The 19,935-nt window shown below is 34.6% G+C and overlaps 1 protein-coding gene across 1 annotated transcript; it reads right to left on the bottom strand.

Annotated features, from left to right (window-relative positions):
* Positions 1-1,733: 1,733 nt before the first annotated feature.
* LOC144653043 (uncharacterized) lies at positions 1,734-7,019 on the bottom strand. Its single transcript, XM_078512956.1, has 3 exons — positions 6,854-7,019; positions 2,652-6,109; positions 1,734-2,564 (listed from the first exon to the last, which is right to left on the bottom strand). Exons 1-3 carry the CDS (start codon positions 6,933-6,935, stop codon positions 1,815-1,817), a joined length of 4,290 nt encoding a protein of 1,429 aa, XP_078369082.1. The 5' UTR covers positions 6,936-7,019; the 3' UTR covers positions 1,734-1,814.
* Between the last annotated feature and the right edge of the window lie 12,916 nt (positions 7,020-19,935).

The raw sequence follows: 19,935 nt of genomic DNA, 5'->3' as shown, positions 1-19,935 counted from the left end.
ATGTTGTTAATTTCACGTGAAGCGGTTGACCCTTTCGCTGATCGTAAAATGTTAGATAACGCTGTAAAACTTGATTATAGAGTTTGGCCTTCTGTTCATCGTCTAGCTCTTTACTAGATAAAATCTCATTCATCTCACCGTCCAAATTTTTCAGAGTTTGTGTCACAGGTGGTGTTAATATTGATTGGCGTTGCTGCAAACGATCCAAAGTATTCTCGGGTACAAGAACCATACGTTTAGCGTGATTCATTTTTAAGCGAGAATCGTGCTCAACACTCGAAGAACGGGCGGTAATAGAACACCTAAGAGGTTTCCACCGTGTTGTACTAAAATTTGTTTTTTCTTGTGAAGCGGAGTACTTTTTTCGGCAAGAGCAATCAACTGTTTCTTGCGAGTTAGAAGTTTCCTCTTAGCTGGTTTACTGACAGGCACTGTCTCTTTAAGCACGTTAAACACACACTCACAAATACTTCTAACTAAACTATCGTCGGCAACCTTTAAAATCGCTTTCCGTTGAGCAGGAGTACACTTGGCAAGAAGCTTCAAAAAATCGTGGTTCTTTCTCAGACGCTGAGCCATGCTCAAGTGACTTAAAATACTACGATACAGTCCTTTTATAGTTTTTTAACATAGGCAATCTGTGTCTCCCCCGGGAAAATATTACTTCTCAACCGGAAGTCTGAAGGCGTTTCCGGTTTAAGATCACATAGTAGATATCCATAGGGTCGTTTAGTTGCATCTTGAAACGACTCTTGCATGTACTTTACATGACCAGGAAACATTTGCTTTGCTAAGTGATTGACCTGACTGCTATCCCGCGGTGATTTAAAGAGAACCAAATAATGACAGTTCAAACTCATATCTCTCAATTCTTTCCCTCGGTGAAAGATGTTTTGTAATATAAATATTACACTCAAGTTGCGGTGATGGCAACCTTTGGTAAACAGATTGGTAATTTGTTTATTCTGAGCCATTTCTTGCATGAGATCATCAATGACAACCAAATTTCTGATGGAGGGATCAATCATAGTTTCTAAATCGCCTGGAACACCTTCGACAAAATCGATGTTGGGAATAGTTGTCAACATCTCATCGTAGGCAGTTTGATATATTGCATAACACCAAATTATCCTTTGTGGAGATCCATCAATCATCTCTTCGCCCGATTCAAGTAAACGTTTTACAAACTGTGTCTTACCGCTGCAAGTCGGCCCAGCAAGTAAGAGAGGGAAGGGATGTATTAACCTCGGGTCGACCATGATCACAACTGACTGTTTGAGCTATGTACCCGCACATTTATAGAAAAATTGTTTTAGGTTCAATCTCTCTCTCGTAAATACGAACCACGTTGGTATTTTGTAATTTAGCAAATTGGAGCCAATATTTTCGCTCTATCTCTGATAAGCCATGTACTTGATTTAAATGATTCGCCAGTCGAACTAAAAATTTAGATCCACAACCTGGGATCGGACAATGCTTACATCTCCTCCGCATCATGTTAAGAGCTTGTACACTTGAAGCAAATGATAGAGTTTTATTACTATCCTCTTCTAATATAGACATTACTGAAAAGCAGAACGGTTGAAATAAGGAAAAAAAAGGTCCTAAAGGGTCAAAGGGGCCGAAAGAGCCTTTTTAACCTCAGTGTTCTCTTTCGAACGCGCGTGGAAACGCGCGTGGGGGACGCGAGAAGAAAGCGCGCGCGCGTGTAGCTAGGCAGAAAACACACAACGTTTTTAAATCAAGCCAACCTACTTTATTGCAAAGTTGTGATAAACCATATTTACAATGTTTTTTTTACATTATTCTTTTACTTAAATGTCTAATGGAAGTGTAGTGACTCCATCGTCTAATACTTTACGTTTGGGGTAAAAATATGAAAAGCCATCCCGAACTTGTTGATAAGTATACATTGCATTATCTACAACACGAAAACCATTGTTACGTCCTGCACTACTTTGCTTCGTTAAGAGAACATTAAGGTATTTTTCTTTGTTAATTTCATTACAGTTTTTGTTGATACCTTTACAGCTAAATTTATCATACGACCCAAAGCAATAGTAGGTCTTGCTACTCAAACCAATGATACCTTCCCCTGACCATTCTTCTTTAAAAAGTCCAGGCGTTCTCTTATCATATGCTTTATTTTCTGGTGTGTCTGTTCTGGGAAACCACTTACACTTATCTTTTTCAAACTCTTCTCTTAACTCTGGCCTAACCAAACTCTCTACAGATGGGCCCGACAGGGCGATATAAGCGCTGTCTGTGTCAGTCTCGCAGTACTGGAAATCACTGCGATCGAGGTATTTGTCCATGAAATCAAAATAAAACTGAAGCATTCGTAACTTAGCATACTGGTAAACGAAAAAACCGATTTGCATAGGTAAATTTAATTTAATAGTTTTCTTACAGCTTTGTACTTCGTAGGTGTTTCCTTCTATCTGGTCAATCTCTCTGAAAAAGGGGGTGTTGATAAGTCTGGACGCTTTGGTTTCTTCACAGAACCTCACTTCTCTATGGCGTTCTTGGTCAGTTATAGTTTTACCGTAGCTGGAATTTCCCACCTGTAAAAATAATGTATAGAAAACATGATTAAGGTTTGTAAAGGAAATAAAGATGCAACCTATTTGTGCAGATGAAATTATACTTACCAATTTCATGGTATCAGCAATGATGGCCTTGTTTGGGTCGACATCACCTGCCCGTCTAGCATCAGAGACAGCCTCGCCAAAAGGTTCAAAGCAAGGAACTGGGGTGTACTCAACAACTTGATAGACATGGGTTACTTCTAATCCATGCTCCAGGTACCACTTGATGAGGGGCGTGGCCAACAAGATTCTCTCTCCAAAATAACTCCCGATTAAACTTCTGCGGGGTCGAGGCATAATGTTCTGTTCCTCAGCGAAAGCCTGCATATACTCGCCAATATCTTCTCGAGAGATTTCTGTGTTTTTGAAAATGGGACACATTTCTGAAAACTTCCCTTTCAGATGGTCAGGTACTCTGATGTCACACTCGACAACACCAAACAGTGATTCGTCACAGATAGCTCTTAGAATCTGTTCTTTAGTTAGGGACTTGTGATGATCGAGGGGACGCTGAAACGTAGTGGACAGAAATTTCTGTACTGTAGAGTTGGTTCGTTTTAGTCGGAGCCATTCGCATTCATAGATTTCCACAAGTTTATATCCCTGCTCTACAATGTATTGGGAAATATCTCTGGTCTCCTTTAGTAACTCGGCCATTGGTTTTTTTCGTTTCTCATTCATTTCTTTTCCATGTGTTAGATGACAGTTATGTCCATGATACCAGCAGCCGTGGAATTGAAAGACTGTTTGAGAAGGAGCATGAAATCCGTCTACGGGAATTCTTCTCTCACCAACGCGTTTTTCCTTATCGTTCATTTGATGTCGTATGTAAATTCCGCGATCTTGCGCTTCCCATTCTAACCATTGTGTTGCCATCTTGCTAGAACTTTCTCTTTTAAAGCCTGTTTCTTCTCTTCGTCTGGTAAACGATCCAGTAGGCATGTTTTGCATGATGGCCCATAGATAGAGTGCATTGGCATCGTACCCCACTATTTTCTGGCACATCTTTGCTTCTTTTCCTTGGGCCGTCATTTCCACCTCTCTGATTTTGGTTTTTCCTGCTTCGTGATAGCGATGAAAAATTATACTCGGTCCGCCTACCATGTTTTTCTTGAACAGCGTGTACAGATCTTTGTTCTTTTCGTCAAAGAGAGAGAAGTAAATTCCAGGTTCCAGGGTGGTAAAGAGATAGGTCAAAGTAACGCCAGGTATAGAAATTCCTTGTCTAAGCATATCAATGTTCTTATCTTTCCAAAATCCACACATCTTCTCGAGCGCATCACAAAAAGGTTGCACATCCAGGTTGTTGTACCACACAAGAAAATCTTTAAATGTTTGCATTTTGTTATCCGACCACACTTGTAGGCAGTACTGGTAGTCTTCCTCAGAGATGTTTTGTTTTTTTAACGTAGAGTAAAATGCTTCGTGAGGAGGAAGAAATGTTTGATTTAGTTTATCCAGAGAGTCCATCCATTCATATGGAAAGAAGCCTTTAGTTTGGGTACATTCGTAAGCTTTAAGAAACTTGTCGTAGCTAAACCCAGGAGCCAGGAAGTTAGTGACATCGAGGAAGCGTAGGTGTTCCGTCTTTAAGCACATGAAGTTATTATTCCGCTTGATAGTAAACTTTACTTCTTCATTCTGGACCAGGACTGGGAAGAGAAATTCTTTCACAGCATTCAAGTCATACTTTCCCGAGTTGAAGCCAAGTACTGGCAGCTCTTTCAGGTATTCTTCGAGTCTGTATTTTAGTTTCTTCAAAGGGTGTTCTTTTTTCTTCATAGGTTCTGGGTTGTTTTCTTCTGGGTTTTTTTCAACAAACAAATGATCTTGATGGTCTTGATTCTCGCGTTCTCTATCAAAAGCACGGTAAAAGGAAAGACCTTCTTCCTCTTCTTCTTCTACTTCGTTGTCTATGAAAGCTCTATCTTCCTCTGTTTCAGATTCAATATCCTCTTCCTCATCATCCGTGTCCATGAGATCTTCCCCTTCATCGTCACTGTCTTCCTCTTGAACACTGTATCCTCCATATTGCTGTCCGGAAGGTTCTGATGTTTGCTCTAGGTCTTCTAGCTTTTCTTCAATAGCTTCAAAGACGCTGGAAAAGGTTTCTCTGACGAGGCGATAGCTTTCATTGCTTATTTCCACTAGGTAGTCGACCATCTTTTTAACAAGCTGCTTGGCATCTCCTTCAGTTACAAAACACTTGGGTTGGTCATAGCCTGGTACGTTTGAACAGATACTCACACTCAGAGGAATGTGTTTAGCATCCCAAGCTAGCTTCTCTGTATCTTTGAGGCCGGTGTTAGAACTGAACATACATTCAAAGTCAAAGGTCGCCCGGTAAGGAAAGTACTTAAGATGTTCTGCAACGGCGATACCTTCGTCTTCTAGTAGCTGAAAGATGGTAGGAGATGTCTTGTAGGCCCCACCAGGAAATGTGTAGCGAACTTTAGCCTCACAGGTTCGCTCGTGTCGATGCAGCTTACCCACATGTTTCCAATACGTACCACACCGAGAACAGCAATAGGACTTGGCATATTTCTTTAAATCTTTGATGTAGGAAAAGTGTTGCTGGTGGACGTTGAGGTAAAGAGTGCTGCTATAGTGGCAAAGTGAGCGATAAATCAACTGCGCGGCAATCTCTGGCTCGTTTTCTTTATCTTCAGCCTCTTCCTCGTCTCCGTCAGGTTTGGTGGGCTCCAGCGAGTACACAAATATATTGACTTCAAACAGCTGTTCTAGTTCAGGTAATTCTTCTAACTTGACACCACAAAACTTCTTTCCTTCTGGTCGAGTTTGCCGATATCGCTCGTAGTAATGCTGTGTATCCCGCTCCACGTTTTTAGGGTGACAACCGTTATGGAGAGCCAGCGCCCGAAAGAAACATAGATTGTCGTTGTAGATTTTTCCACTCTGTTGGTTTCGGTCCAAGGCAACTAAGCCACGGTTCTCAGCGATGTAATGAGGTAAATTTCTACCACGACCAATGGGATGCCCACTGATCTTGGTAATGAAGAAGGTGATATTGGTCACATTATCTACGATCCATTTCGAGTTTGGACGTTGTTGGCGCACCCACTCAAGAACATCAACATCCCGGAGAGCGTCACGAACTTGTTGGAGGTCAGGTGCAGTAGCTATTTGGAACGGGGACTCAAAGAGGTGGTTATTCCTGGCAGCGTAATAATATTGAAGTTTACCAGTCTCGTTGTTACGAAGAATGAAGCCAAAAGATACATTGAGCTTAAACACCGTGGACTGGTCAGTAAAGATATTATCCAGATGATTGATCAGCTCTTGAGGTTGGAGGGAAAGCAGGCGGTAATTGTACCAGTCCAGAAGAGGGTTGTTTCGGTTGAAACGAGTGCGTATTTGATGCCAGTGGCTGCGGTACTGGGGAACGACACTTTGTTGTGTTTCAGGGAGATCAGTAATCGCTTCTGGGTCTTCGAGCCAGCTGGAACTCGCAGTTGTATTTCTCTCGATAGGAGAAGCCTTCAATTTCTTTGATTTTGGTTCTGAATAGAAAATAAAATACTTGTGTTTAATTTCAAAAATACTATTAAAAATATGTTCGCGAACGCGTGTTTATTCACGATTTCGAGTGTGTAGCTTGGTAACCGCACACAACGCCTTGAACATTTCGTGCGTATGTTAACAAATGGTTTGCTAAGCTATCCGAATATTCTGGTTTGATTTAAGTCCGAAAACGTAAACAGATCAAGTTGCTAAGTTCGGGGGATCACTTGTTACCGCAGAACTCGCAATGCTGTATTTATCTTACGGCAGTTTTTGGAACGGTCAAGCGTATTTTTTATAAACTAAATAGTATATTAAATTCTATTAGCGTAGAGTAAATATTGAGCAAGTTATTTCTATTTTTACCTGAATATTTACTTTTATTTTTTTTTTAAAAGAAAAAAAAAGAGAAAAAGAAAGAAAAAGGAATATCGGGGGAGGGGGGGGGGGGGGGGGGGGGGTGCCGGACTCGAACCGCCGGCCCACCGCAATTGAACAGTGAGCCGAACGGCGTATGACGTCATTATTTACGACTCTGTTCCACTTCGATGCATGCATCTTACTCAATCAGGTATGTCAAAAATCTATTTTGTTGCTTCGTATACGACTAATCCCTGAACAAAGGACCAGTTCTAAACTGCTCAAACAACTATTGTGTTACTTAGTGTAAGAAACTATTTGCATTTAACTTATTACTGACCACAGGTAACTTGGTTTTACCAAATAATTTTATGAAATCTTACCTGCTTCAACTTCGTGGGAACGTTTCTTGTTTGGAGAGGGCTTGGCGTGGGCTGTTTTCTGATGTGCCAAGTAGGGCGCCATATTCTGAAACACTTGTGAGCAGGTAAGACATGTATATTCTCTAACTGCAGCACGTTTTTCGTGGACTTCTTTAACGTGGCGTTTTAGATGCATCTGTTCGACTAAACAGTCGTCCACAATGAGAACATTCGTGCTTTTTCCCAAAATTATGATGGGGTGATGCCGTTTAGAAGGTATCTCGCGATTCCACGACCCCGGTTTCACAGTCAAAACGAGTTTTTTTGAAAAGAGTAGAGCTTTCTGTATCCTGTTAAATGAACAAAAAAATTGCATTAACATCAAGCCGAAATATAGAATTATTTATAAATGTGTGAAATATACCTCTGCTGCTCGCTTTCTGCCAGTTCCGCTCTGAACTTCGCTTGCAAGCAGGCGTTCAATGTCCTAAAGATAAAAATAAGATCGGTGAATTTGCAAAATAACGAAATAGAGGCCTATAAAATACAAAGGAATAAAACCATTTATGAGCTTAATTATTCGTGAAAAATTAATATGCGAAATAGGTAATACATACCTCTTGTGGAAGTGTTAAAGCCACCATCCGATCCAAAATCTGGTCACTAGGAAACTCGTTGTTCCAGATACATTTTTCAAAATCGTCCAAAGTTTGGTTGAAAGCCATCACTTTACTTGAACTCACAGTTTGTGAATGATTCGCTTCGCAACGGGGGAGCTTTTATACGCTTACAAATCTTGTCCCTATTCTATTTTTGAACTATGACGTAGTCGACTAAAATAATGATTGTAATGATGTAACTATTCTATTTTTAGATAACACCCCAATGACGTAATTTTTCAATTTTTAGATTACAACCGATGATGCAATTTTTCTATTTTTAGATTACACCCCATTTTATGACGTCATTTACGCCCCATTTTTGATGACGTCACTGACGCCCCTATGACGTCACCCACTTAATTAATTCCACAAAAAATAATTAATTCCACAATTAACAGGAGTAACCGGTCCTTTCCTCACTACTAACAGAAACGTGAAAAAGTACGTCATAATATAACAAGATTAGCGTGCTATATGAACAAGAAAAATAGAACATAATATAACAAGATATATGCGCAATAACAGCAAGAATAATATAGCATAATATAACAAGATTAGCGCGCATAAGGAACAAGAACAATACAACAAAATATAACAAGATATGTGCGCAATAACAGCAAGAATAGTATAGCATAATATAACAAGATTGGCGCGCAAAAAGAACAAGAAAAATACAACGTAATAACAAGATATGTGCGCAATAACAGCAAGAATAATATAGCATAATATAACAAGATTAGCGCGCATAAGGAACAAGAACAATACAACAAAATATAACAAGTTATGTGCGCAATAACAGCAAGAATAATACAGCATAATATAACAAGATTGGCGCGCAAAAGGAACAAGAAAAATACAACATAATAACAAGATATGTGCGCAATAACAGCAAAAATAATACATCATTAATCTAACAAGATAAGCGCGCAATAGGAAAAGAAACCTACAATATAATATAACAAGATAAGTGCGGAATACCACACAGAAACTTACCAGATAATATAACAGCATTAATGTGCACCTGACACCTCAAAAAAACAACAGAATGTAACAAGATTAGTGCGCAACAGAAACGTGAAAAAATACATAGTATAACAAGATAAGCGCGCTATATGAACAAGAAAAATACAACATAATATAACAAGATATATGCGCAATAACAGCAAGAATAATATAGCATAATATAATAGGATTAGCGCGCATAAGGAACAAGAAAAATAGAACATAATATAACAAGATATATGCGCAAGAACAGCAAGAATAATATAGCATAATATAACAAGATTAGCGCGCATAAGGAACAAGAAAAATAGAACATAATATAACAAGATATATGCGCAATAACAGCAAGAATAATATAGCATAATAAAACAAGATTAGCGCGCATAAGGAACAAGAACAATACAACAAAATATAACAAGATATGTGCGCAATAACAGCAAGAATAGTATAGCATAATATAACAAGATTGGCGCGCAAAAGGAACAAGAAAAATACAACATTTAAACAAGATAAGTGCGGAATACCACACAGAAACTTACCAGATAATATAACAGCATTAATGTGCACCAGACACCTAAAAAATACAACAGAATATAACAAGATTAGTGCGCAACAGAAACGTAAAAAATACATCATAATATAACAAGATTAGCGCACAAAAGGAACAAAAAAAATACAACATAATAACAAGATATGTGCGGAATAACAGCAAAACTAATACATCATTAATCTAACAAGATTAGCGCGCAATAGGAAAAGAAAACTACAACATAATATAACAACATAAGTGCAGAATACCACACAGAAACTTACCAGATAATATAACAGCATTAATAAGCACCTGACAACTAAAAAATAGAACAGAATATAACAAGATTAGTGAGCAACAGAAACGTGAAAAAATACATCATAATATAACAAGATTAGCGTGCTATATGAACAAGAAAAATAGAACATAATATGAAAAGATATATGCGCAATAACAGCAAGAATAATATAGCATAATATAACAAGATTAGCGCGCATAAGGAACAAAACAAAACAACAAAATATAACAAGATATGTGCGCAATAACAGCAAGAATAGTATAGCATAATATAACAAGATTAGCGCGCAAAAGGAACAAGAAAAATACAACATAATAACAAGATATGTGCGCAATAACAGCAAGAATAATATAGCATAATATAACAAGATTAGCGCGCATAAGGAACAAGAACAATACAACAGAATATAACAAGATATGTGCGCAATAACAGCAAGAATAGTATAGCATAATATAACAACATTGGCGCGCAAAAAGAACAAGAAAAATACAACATAATAACAAGATATGTGCGCAATAACAGCAAGAATAATATAGCATAATATAACAAGATTAGCGCGCATAAGGAACAAGAACAATACAACATAATATAACAAGATATCTGCGCAATAACAGCAAGAATAATACAGCATAATATAACAAGATTGGCGCGCAAAAGGAACAAGAAAAATACAACATAATAACAAGATATGTGCGCAATAACAGCAAAAATAATACATCATTAATCTAACAAGATAAGCGCGCAATAGGAAAAGAAACCTACAATATAATATAACAAGATAAGTGCGGAATACCACACAGAAACTTACCAGATAATATAACAGCATTAATGTGCACCTGACACCTCAAAAAAACAACAGAATGTAACAAGATTAGTGCGCAACAGAAACGTGAAAAAATACATAGTATAACAAGATAAGCGCGCTATATGAACAAGATATATGCGCAATAACAGCAAGAATAATATAGCATAATATAATAGGATTAGCGCGCATAAGGAACAAGAAAAATAGAACATAATATAACAAGATATATGCGCAAGAACAGCAAGAATAATATAGCATAATATAACAAGATTAGCGCGCATAAGGAACAAGAAAAATACAACATAATAACAAGATATGTGCGCAATAACAGCAAAAATAATACATCATTAATCTAACAAGATAAATGCGCAATAGGAAAGGAAAACTACAACATAATATAACAAGATAAGTGCGGAATACCACACAGAAACTTACCAGATAATGTAACAGCATTAATGTGCACCTGACACCTAAAAAATACAACAGAATATAACAAGATTAGTGCGCAACAGAAGCGTGAAAAATACATCATAATATTACAAGATTAGCGCGCAATACGAAAAAGAAAGCTACAACATAATAACAAAATATATGCGCAATAAAAGCAAGAATAATATAGCATAATATTATAAGATTAGCGCGTATAAGGAACAAGAACAATACAACAAAATATAACAAGATATCTGCGCAATAACAGTATAGCATAATAACAAGATTGGCGCGAAAAAGGAACAAGAAAAATACAACATAATAACAAGATATGTGCGCAATAACAGCAAAACTAATACATCATTAATCTAACAAGATTAGGGCGCAATAGGTAAAGAAAACTACAACCAAATATAACAAGATAAGTGCGGAATACCACACAGAAACTTACCAGATAATATAACAGCATTACTGTGCACCTGACACCTAAAAAATACAACAGAATATAACAAGATAAGTGCGGAATACCACACAGAAACTTACCAGATAATATAACAGCATTAATGTGCACCTGACACCTAAAAAATACAACAGAATATAACAAGATTAGTGAGCAACAGAAACGTGAAAAAATACATAATAAAATAACAAGATTAGCGTGCTATATGAACAAGATAAATAGAACATAATATAACAAGATATATGCGCAATAACAGCAAGAATAATATAGCATAATATAACAAGATTAGCGCGCATAAGGAACAAGAACAATACAACAAAATATAACAAGATATGTGCGCAAAAACAGCAAGAATAGTATAGCATAATATAACAAGATTGGCGCGCAAAAAGAACAAGAAAAATACAACATAATAACAAGATATGTGCGCAATAACAGCAAGAATAATATAGCATAATATAACAAGATTAGCGCGCATAAGGAACAAGAACAATACAACATAATATAACAAGATATCTGCGCAATAACAGCAAGAATAATACATCATTAATCTAACAAGATAAGCGCGCAATAGGAAAAGAAACCTACAATATAATATAACAAGATAAGTGCGGAATACCACACAGAAACTTACCAGATAATATAACAGCATTAATGTGCACCTGACACCTAAAAAAAAAAAGCAACAGAATGTAACAAGATTAGTGCGCAACAGAAACGTGAAAAAATACATAGTATAACAAGATAAGCGCGCTATATGAACAAGAAAAATACAACATAATATAACAAGATATATGCGCAATAACATCAAGAATAATATAGCATAATATAATAGGATTAGGGCGCATAAGGAACAAGAAAAATAGAACATAATATAACAAGATATATGCGCAAGAACAGCAAGAATAATATAGCATAATATAACAAGATTAGCGCGCATAAGGAACAAGAACAATACAACAAAATATAACAAGATATGTGCGCAATAACAGCAAGAATAGTACAGCATAATATAACAAGATTAGCGCGCAAAAGGAACAAAAAAAATACAACAGAATAACAAGATATGTGCGCAATAACAGCAAAAATAATACATCATTAATCTAACAAGATTAGCGCGCAATAGGAAAAGAAAACTACAACATAATATAACAAGATAAGTGCGGAATACCACACAGAAACTTACCAGATAATGTAACAGCATTAATGTGCACCTGACACCTAAAAAATACAACAGAATATAACAAGGTTAGTGAGCAACAGAAACGTGAAAAAGTACGTCATAATATAACAAGATTAGCGTGCTATATGAACAAGAAAAATAGAACATAATATAACAAGATATATGCGCAACAACAGCAAGGATAATATAGCATAATATAACAAGATTAGCGCGCATAAGGAACAAGAACAATACAACAAAATATAACAAGATATGTGCGCAATAACAGCAAGAATAGTATAGCATAATATAACAAGATTGGCGCGCAAAAAGAACAAGAAAAATACAACGTAATAACAAGATATGTGCGCAATAACAGCAAGAATAATATAGCAAAATATAACAAGATTAGCGCGCATAAGAAACAAGAACAATACAACATAATATAACAAGATATCTGCGCAATAACAGCAAGAATAATACAGCATAATATAACAAGATTGGCGCGCAAAAAGAACAAGAACAATACAACATAATAACAAGATATGTGCGCAAAAAAAGCAAAAATAATACATCATTAATCTAACAAGATAAGCGCGCAATAGGAAAAGAAACCTACAATATAATATAACAAGATAAGTGCGGAATACCACACAGAAACTTACCAGATAATATAACAGCATTAATGTGCACCTGACACCTAAAAAAAACAACAGAATGTAACAAGATTAGTGCGCAACAGAAACGTGAAAAAATACATAGTATAACAAGATAAGCGCGCTATATGAACAAGAAAAATACAACATAATATAACAAGATATATGCGCAATAACAGCAAGAATAATATAGCATAATATGATAGGATTAGCGCGCATAAGGAACAAGAAAAATAGAACATAATATAACAAGATATATGCGCAAGAACAGCAAGAATAATATAGCATAATATAACAAGATTAGCGCGCATAAGGAACAAGAAAAATACAACATAAAAACAAGATATGTGCGCAATAACAGCAAAAATAATACATCATTAAACTAACAAGATAAATGCGCAATAGGAAAGGAAAACTACAACATAATATAACAAGATAAGTGCGGAATACCACACAGAAACTTACCAGATAATGTAACAGCATTAATGTGCACCTGACACCTAAAAAATACAACAGAATATAACAAGATTAGTGCGCAACAGAAGCGTGAAAAATACATCATAATATTACAAGATTAGCGCGCAATACGAAAAAGAAAGCTACAACATAATAACAAGATATATGCACAATAAAAATAAGAATAATATAGCATAATATTATAAGATTAGCGCGTATAAGGAACAAGAACAATATAACAAAATATAACAAGATATGTACGCAATAACAGCAAGAATAGTAAAGCATAATATAACAAGATTGGCGCGCAAAAGGAACAACAAAATACAACATAATAACAAGATATGTGCGCAATAACAGCAAAACTAATACATCATTAATCTAAAAAGATTAGCGCGCAATAGGAAAAGAAAACTACAACAAAATATAACAAGATAAGTGCGGAATACCACACATAAACTTACCAGATAATATAACAGCATTAATGTGCACCTGACACCTAAAAAATACAACAGAATATAACAAGATTAGTGAGCAACAGAAACGTGAAAAAGTACGTCATAATGTAACAAGATTAGCGTGCTATATGAACAAGAAAAATAGAACATAATATAACAAGATATATGCGCAATAACAGCAAGAATAATATAGCATAATATAACAAGATTAGCGCGCATAAGGAACAAGAACAATACAACAAAATATAACAAGATATGTGCGCAATAACAGCAAGAATAGTATAGCATAATATAACAAGATTGGCGCGCAAAAAGAACAAGAAAAATACAACGTAATAACAAGATATGTGCGCAATAACAGCAAGAATAATATAGCATAATATAACAAGATTAGCGCGCATAAGGAACAAGAACAATACAACAAAATATAACAAGTTATGTGCGCAATAACAGCAAGAATAATACAGCATAATATAACAAGATTGGCGCGCAAAAGGAACAAGAAAAATACAACATAATAACAAGATATGTGCGCAATAACAGCAAAAATAATACATCATTAATCTAACAAGATAAGCGCGCAATAGGAAAAGAAACCTACAATATAATATAACAAGATAAGTGCGGAATACCACACAGAAACTTACCAGATAATATAACAGCATTAATGTGCACCTGACACCTCAAAAAAACAACAGAATGTAACAAGATTAGTGCGCAACAGAAACGTGAAAAAATACATAGTATAACAAGATAAGCGCGCTATATGAACAAGAAAAATACAACATAATATAACAAGATATATGCGCAATAACAGCAAGAATAATATAGCATAATATAATAGGATTAGCGCGCATAAGGAACAAGAAAAATAGAACATAATATAACAAGATATATGCGCAAGAACAGCAAGAATAATATAGCATAATATAACAAGATTAGCGCGCATAAGGAACAAGAAAAATACAACATAATAACAAGATATGTGCGCAATAACAGCAAAAATAATACATCATTAAACTAACAAGATAAATGCGCAATAGGAAAGGAAAACTACAACATAATATAACAAGATAAGTGCGGAATACCACACAGAAACTTACCAGATAATGTAACAGCATTAATGTGCACCTGACACCTAAAAAATACAACAGAATATAACAAGATTAGTGCGCAACAGAAGCGTGAAAAATACATCATAATATTACAAGATTAGCGCGCAATACGAAAAAGAAAGCTACAACATAATAACAAGATATATGCGCAATAAAAGCAAGAATAATATAGCATAATATTATAAGATTAGCGCGTATAAGGAACAAGAACAATACAACAAAATATAACAAGATATATACGCAATAACAGCAAGAATAGTAAAGCATAATATAACAAGATTGGCGCGCAAAAGGAACAACAAAATACAACATAATAACAAGATATGTGCGCAATAACAGCAAAACTAATACATCATTAATCTAAAAAGATTAGCGCGCAATAGGAAAAGAAAACTACAACAAAATATAACAAGATAAGTGCGGAATACCACACATAAACTTACCAGATAATATAACAGCATTAATGTGCACCTGACACCTAAAAAATACAACAGAATATAACAAGATTAGTGAGCAACAGAAACGTGAAAAAGTACGTCATAATATAACAAGATTAGCGTGCTATATGAACAAGAAAAATAGAACATAATATAACAAGATATATGCGCAATAACAGCAAGAATAATATAGCATAATATAACAAGATTAGCGCGCATAAGGAACAAGAACAATACAACAAAATATAACAAGATATGTGCGCAAAAACAGCAAGAATAGTATAGCATAATATAACAAGATTGGCGCGCAAAAAGAACAAGAAAAATACAACATAATAACAAGATATGTGCGCAATAACAGCAAGAATAATATAGCATAATATAACAAGATTAGCGCGCATAAGGAACAAGAACAATACAACATAATATAACAAGATATCTGCGCAATAACAGCAAGAATAATACATCATTAATCTAACAAGATAAGCGCGCAATAGGAAAAGAAACCTACAATATAATATAACAAGATAAGTGCGGAATACCACACAGAAACTTACCAGATAATATAACAGCATTAATGTGCACCTGACACCTAAAAAAAAAAAGCAACAGAATGTAACAAGATTAGTGCGCAACAGAAACGTGAAAAAATACATAGTATAACAAGATAAGCGCGCTATATGAACAAGAAAAATACAACATAATATAACAAGATATATGCGCAATAACATCAAGAATAATATAGCATAATATAATAGGATTAGGGCGCATAAGGAACAAGAAAAATAGAACATAATATAACAAGATATATGCGCAAGAACAGCAAGAATAATATAGCATAATATAACAAGATTAGCGCGCATAAGGAACAAGAATAATACAACAAAATATAACAAGATATGTGCGCAATAACAGCAAGAATAGTACAGCATAATATAACAAGATTAGCACGCAAAAGGAACAAAAAAAAATACAACAGAATAACAAGATATGTGCGCAATAACAGCAAAAATAATACATCATTAATCTAACAAGATTAGCGCGCAATAGGAAAAGAAAACTACAACATAATATAACAAGATAAGTGCGGAATACCACACAGAAACTTACCAGATAATGTAACAGCATTAATGTGCACCTGACACCTAAAAAATACAACAGAATATAACAAGGTTAGTGAGCAACAGAAACGTGAAAAAGTACGTCATAATATAACAAGATTAGCGTGCTATATGAACAAGAAAAATAGAACATAATATAACAAGATATATGCGCAACAACAGCAAGGATAATATAGCATAATATAACAAGATTAGCGCGCATAAGGAACAAGAACAATACAACAAAATATAACAAGATATGTGCGCAATAACAGCAAGAATAGTATAGCATAATATAACAAGATTGGCGCGCAAAAAGAACAAGAAAAATACAACGTAATAACAAGATATGTGCGCAATAACAGCAAGAATAATATAGCAAAATATAACAAGATTAGCGCGCATAAGAAACAAGAACAATACAACATAATATAACAAGATATCTGCGCAATAACAGCAAGAATAATACAGCATAATATAACAAGATTGGCGCGCAAAAAGAACAAGAACAATACAACATAATAACAAGATATGTGCGCAAAAACAGCAAAAATAATACATCATTAATCTAACAAGATAAGCGCGCAATAGGAAAAGAAACCTACAATATAATATAACAAGATAAGTGCGGAATACCACACAGAAACTTACCAGATAATATAACAGCATTAATGTGCACCTGACACCTAAAAAAAACAACAGAATGTAACAAGATTAGTGCGCAACAGAAACGTGAAAAAATACATAGTATAACAAGATAAGCGCGCTATATGAACAAGAAAAATACAACATAATATAACAAGATATATGCGCAATAACAGCAAGAATAATATAGCATAATATAATAGGATTAGCGCGCATAAGGAACAAGAAAAATAGAACATAATATAACAAGATATATGCGCAAGAACAGCAAGAATAATATAGCATAATATAACAAGATTAGCGCGCATAAGGAACAAGAACAATACAACAAAATACAACAAGATATGTGCGCAATAACAGCAAGAATAGTACAGCATAATATAACAAGATTAGCGCGCAAAAGGAACAAGAAAAATACAACATAATAACAAGATATGTGCGCAATAACAGCAAAACTAATACATCATTAATCTAACAAGATTAGCGCACAATAGGAAGAGAAAACTACAACAAAATATAACAAGATAAGTGCGGAATACCACACAGAAACTTACCAGATAATATAACAGCATTAATATGCACCTGACACCTAAAAAATACAACAGAATATAACAAGATTAGTGAGCAACAGAAACGTGAAAAAATACATCATAATATAACAAGATTAGCGCGCTATATGAACAAGAAAAATAGAACATAATATAACAAGATATATGCGCAATAACAGCAAGAATACTATAGCATAATATAACAAGATTGGCGCGCAAAAGGAACAAGAAAAATACAACATAATAACAAGATATGTGCGCAATAACAGCAAAACTAATACATCATTAATCTAACAAGATTAGCGCACAATACGAAAAGAAAACTACAACAAAATATAACAAGATAAGTGCGGAATACCACACAGAAACTTACCAGATAATATAACAGCATTAATGCGCACCTGACACCTAATTAAAAAATACAACAGAATATAACAAGATTAGTGAGCAACAGAAACGTGAAAAAATACATCATAATATAACAAGATTAGCGCGCTATATGAACAAGAAAAATAGAACATAATATAACAAGATATATGCGCAATAACAGCAAGAATAATATAGCATAATATATCAAAGTTTAACACGCATAAGGAACAAGAACAATACAACATAATATAACAAGATATGTGCGCAATAACAGCAAGAATATTACAGCATAATATAACAAGATTGGCGCCCAAAAGGAACAAGAAAAATACAACATAATAACAAGATATGTGCGCAGTAACAGCAAAAATAATACATCATTATTCTAACAAGATTAGCGCGCAATAGGAAAAGAAAACTACAACAAAATATAACAAGATAAGTGCGGAATACCACACAGAAACTTACCAGATAATATAACAGCATTAATGTGCACCTGACACCTAAAAAATACAACAGAATATAACAAGATTAGTGAGCAACAGAAACGTGAAAAAATACATAATAATATAACAAGATTAGCGCGCTATATGAACAAGAAGAATAGAACATAATATAACAAGATATATGCGCAATAACAGCAAGAATAATATAGCATAATATAACAAGATTAGCGCGCATAAGGAACAAGAACAATACAACAAAATATAACAAGATATGTGCGCAATAACAGCAAGAATAGTACAGCATAATATAACAAGATTGGCGCGAGAAAGGAACAAGAAAAATACAACATTATAACAAGATATGTGCACAATAACAGCAAAACTAATAGATCATTAGTCTAACAAGATTAGCGCGCAATAGGAAAAGAAAACTACAACAAAATATAACAAAATAAGTGCGGAATACCACACAGAAACTTACCAGATAATATAACAGCATTAATGTGCACCTGACACCTAAAAAATACAACAGAATATAACAAGATTAGTGAGCAACAGAAACGTGAAAAAATACATCATAATATAACAAGATTAGCGCGCTATATGAACAAGAAAAATAGAACATAATATTACAAGATATATGCACAATAACAGCAAGAATAATATAGCATAATAACAAGATTAGCGCGCTATATGAACAAGAAAAATAGAACATAATATAACAAGATATATGCGCAATAACAGCAAGAATAATATAGCATAATATAACAAGATTAGCGCCCATAAGGAACAAGAACAATACAACAAAATATAACAAGATATGTGCGCAATAACAGCAAGAATAGTATAGAGTAATATAACAAGATTGGCGCGCAAAAAGAACAAGAAAAATACAACATAATAACAAGATATGTGCGCAATAACAGGAAAACTAATACATCATTAATCTAACAAGATTAGCGCGCAATAGGAAAAGAAAACTACAACAAAGTATAACAAGATAAGTGCGGAATACCACACAGAAACTTACCAGATAATATAACAGCATTAATGTGCACCTGACACCTAAAAAATACAACAGAATATAACAACATTAGTGCGCAACAGAAACATGAAAAAATACAACATAATATAACAAGATTAGTGCGCTATATGAACAAGAAAAATAGAACATAATATAACAAGATATATGCGCAATAACAGCAAGAATAATATAGCATAATATAACAAGATTAGCGCGCATAAGGAACAAGAAAAATACAACATAATAACAAGATATGTGCACAATAACAGCAAAAATAATACATCATAACCTAACAAGATTAACATGCAATAGAAAAAGAAAACTACAACATAATATAACAAGATATGTGCGCAACAAAAGCAAGAATAATATAGCAAGTTGCGTTCCCAATAGCAACCAGAATAATACAACTTAATATAACAACATGAGTGCGCAATAGCAACCAGAATAATACAACATATTATTAACAACATGAGTGCGCAATCGTTACCAGAATAACATA

This window comes from Oculina patagonica, chromosome 5, assembly GCF_052425735.1.
Source record: "Oculina patagonica isolate OP01 chromosome 5, crgOcupat, whole genome shotgun sequence".
Taxonomy (NCBI): domain Eukaryota; kingdom Metazoa; phylum Cnidaria; class Anthozoa; order Scleractinia; family Oculinidae; genus Oculina; species Oculina patagonica.
The sequence above is the reverse complement of the archived record's forward strand: the minus strand, read 5'-3'. Positions and strand labels throughout refer to the sequence as shown.

Excerpts from the sequence above, each read along its gene's own strand:
- LOC144653043 (XM_078512956.1), bottom strand. The coding sequence starts at position 6,935 with ATGGCGCCCTACTTGGCACATCAGAAAACAGCCCACGCCAAGCCCTCT. Across the intron at positions 6,110-6,853 it reads TTCCCACGAAGTTGAAGCAG|AACCAAAATCAAAGAAATTG; the intron begins GTAAGATTTCAT and ends TTTTCTATTCAG. Across the intron at positions 2,565-2,651 it reads TTGCTGATACCATGAAATTG|GTGGGAAATTCCAGCTACGG; the intron begins GTAAGTATAATT and ends TTATTTTTACAG.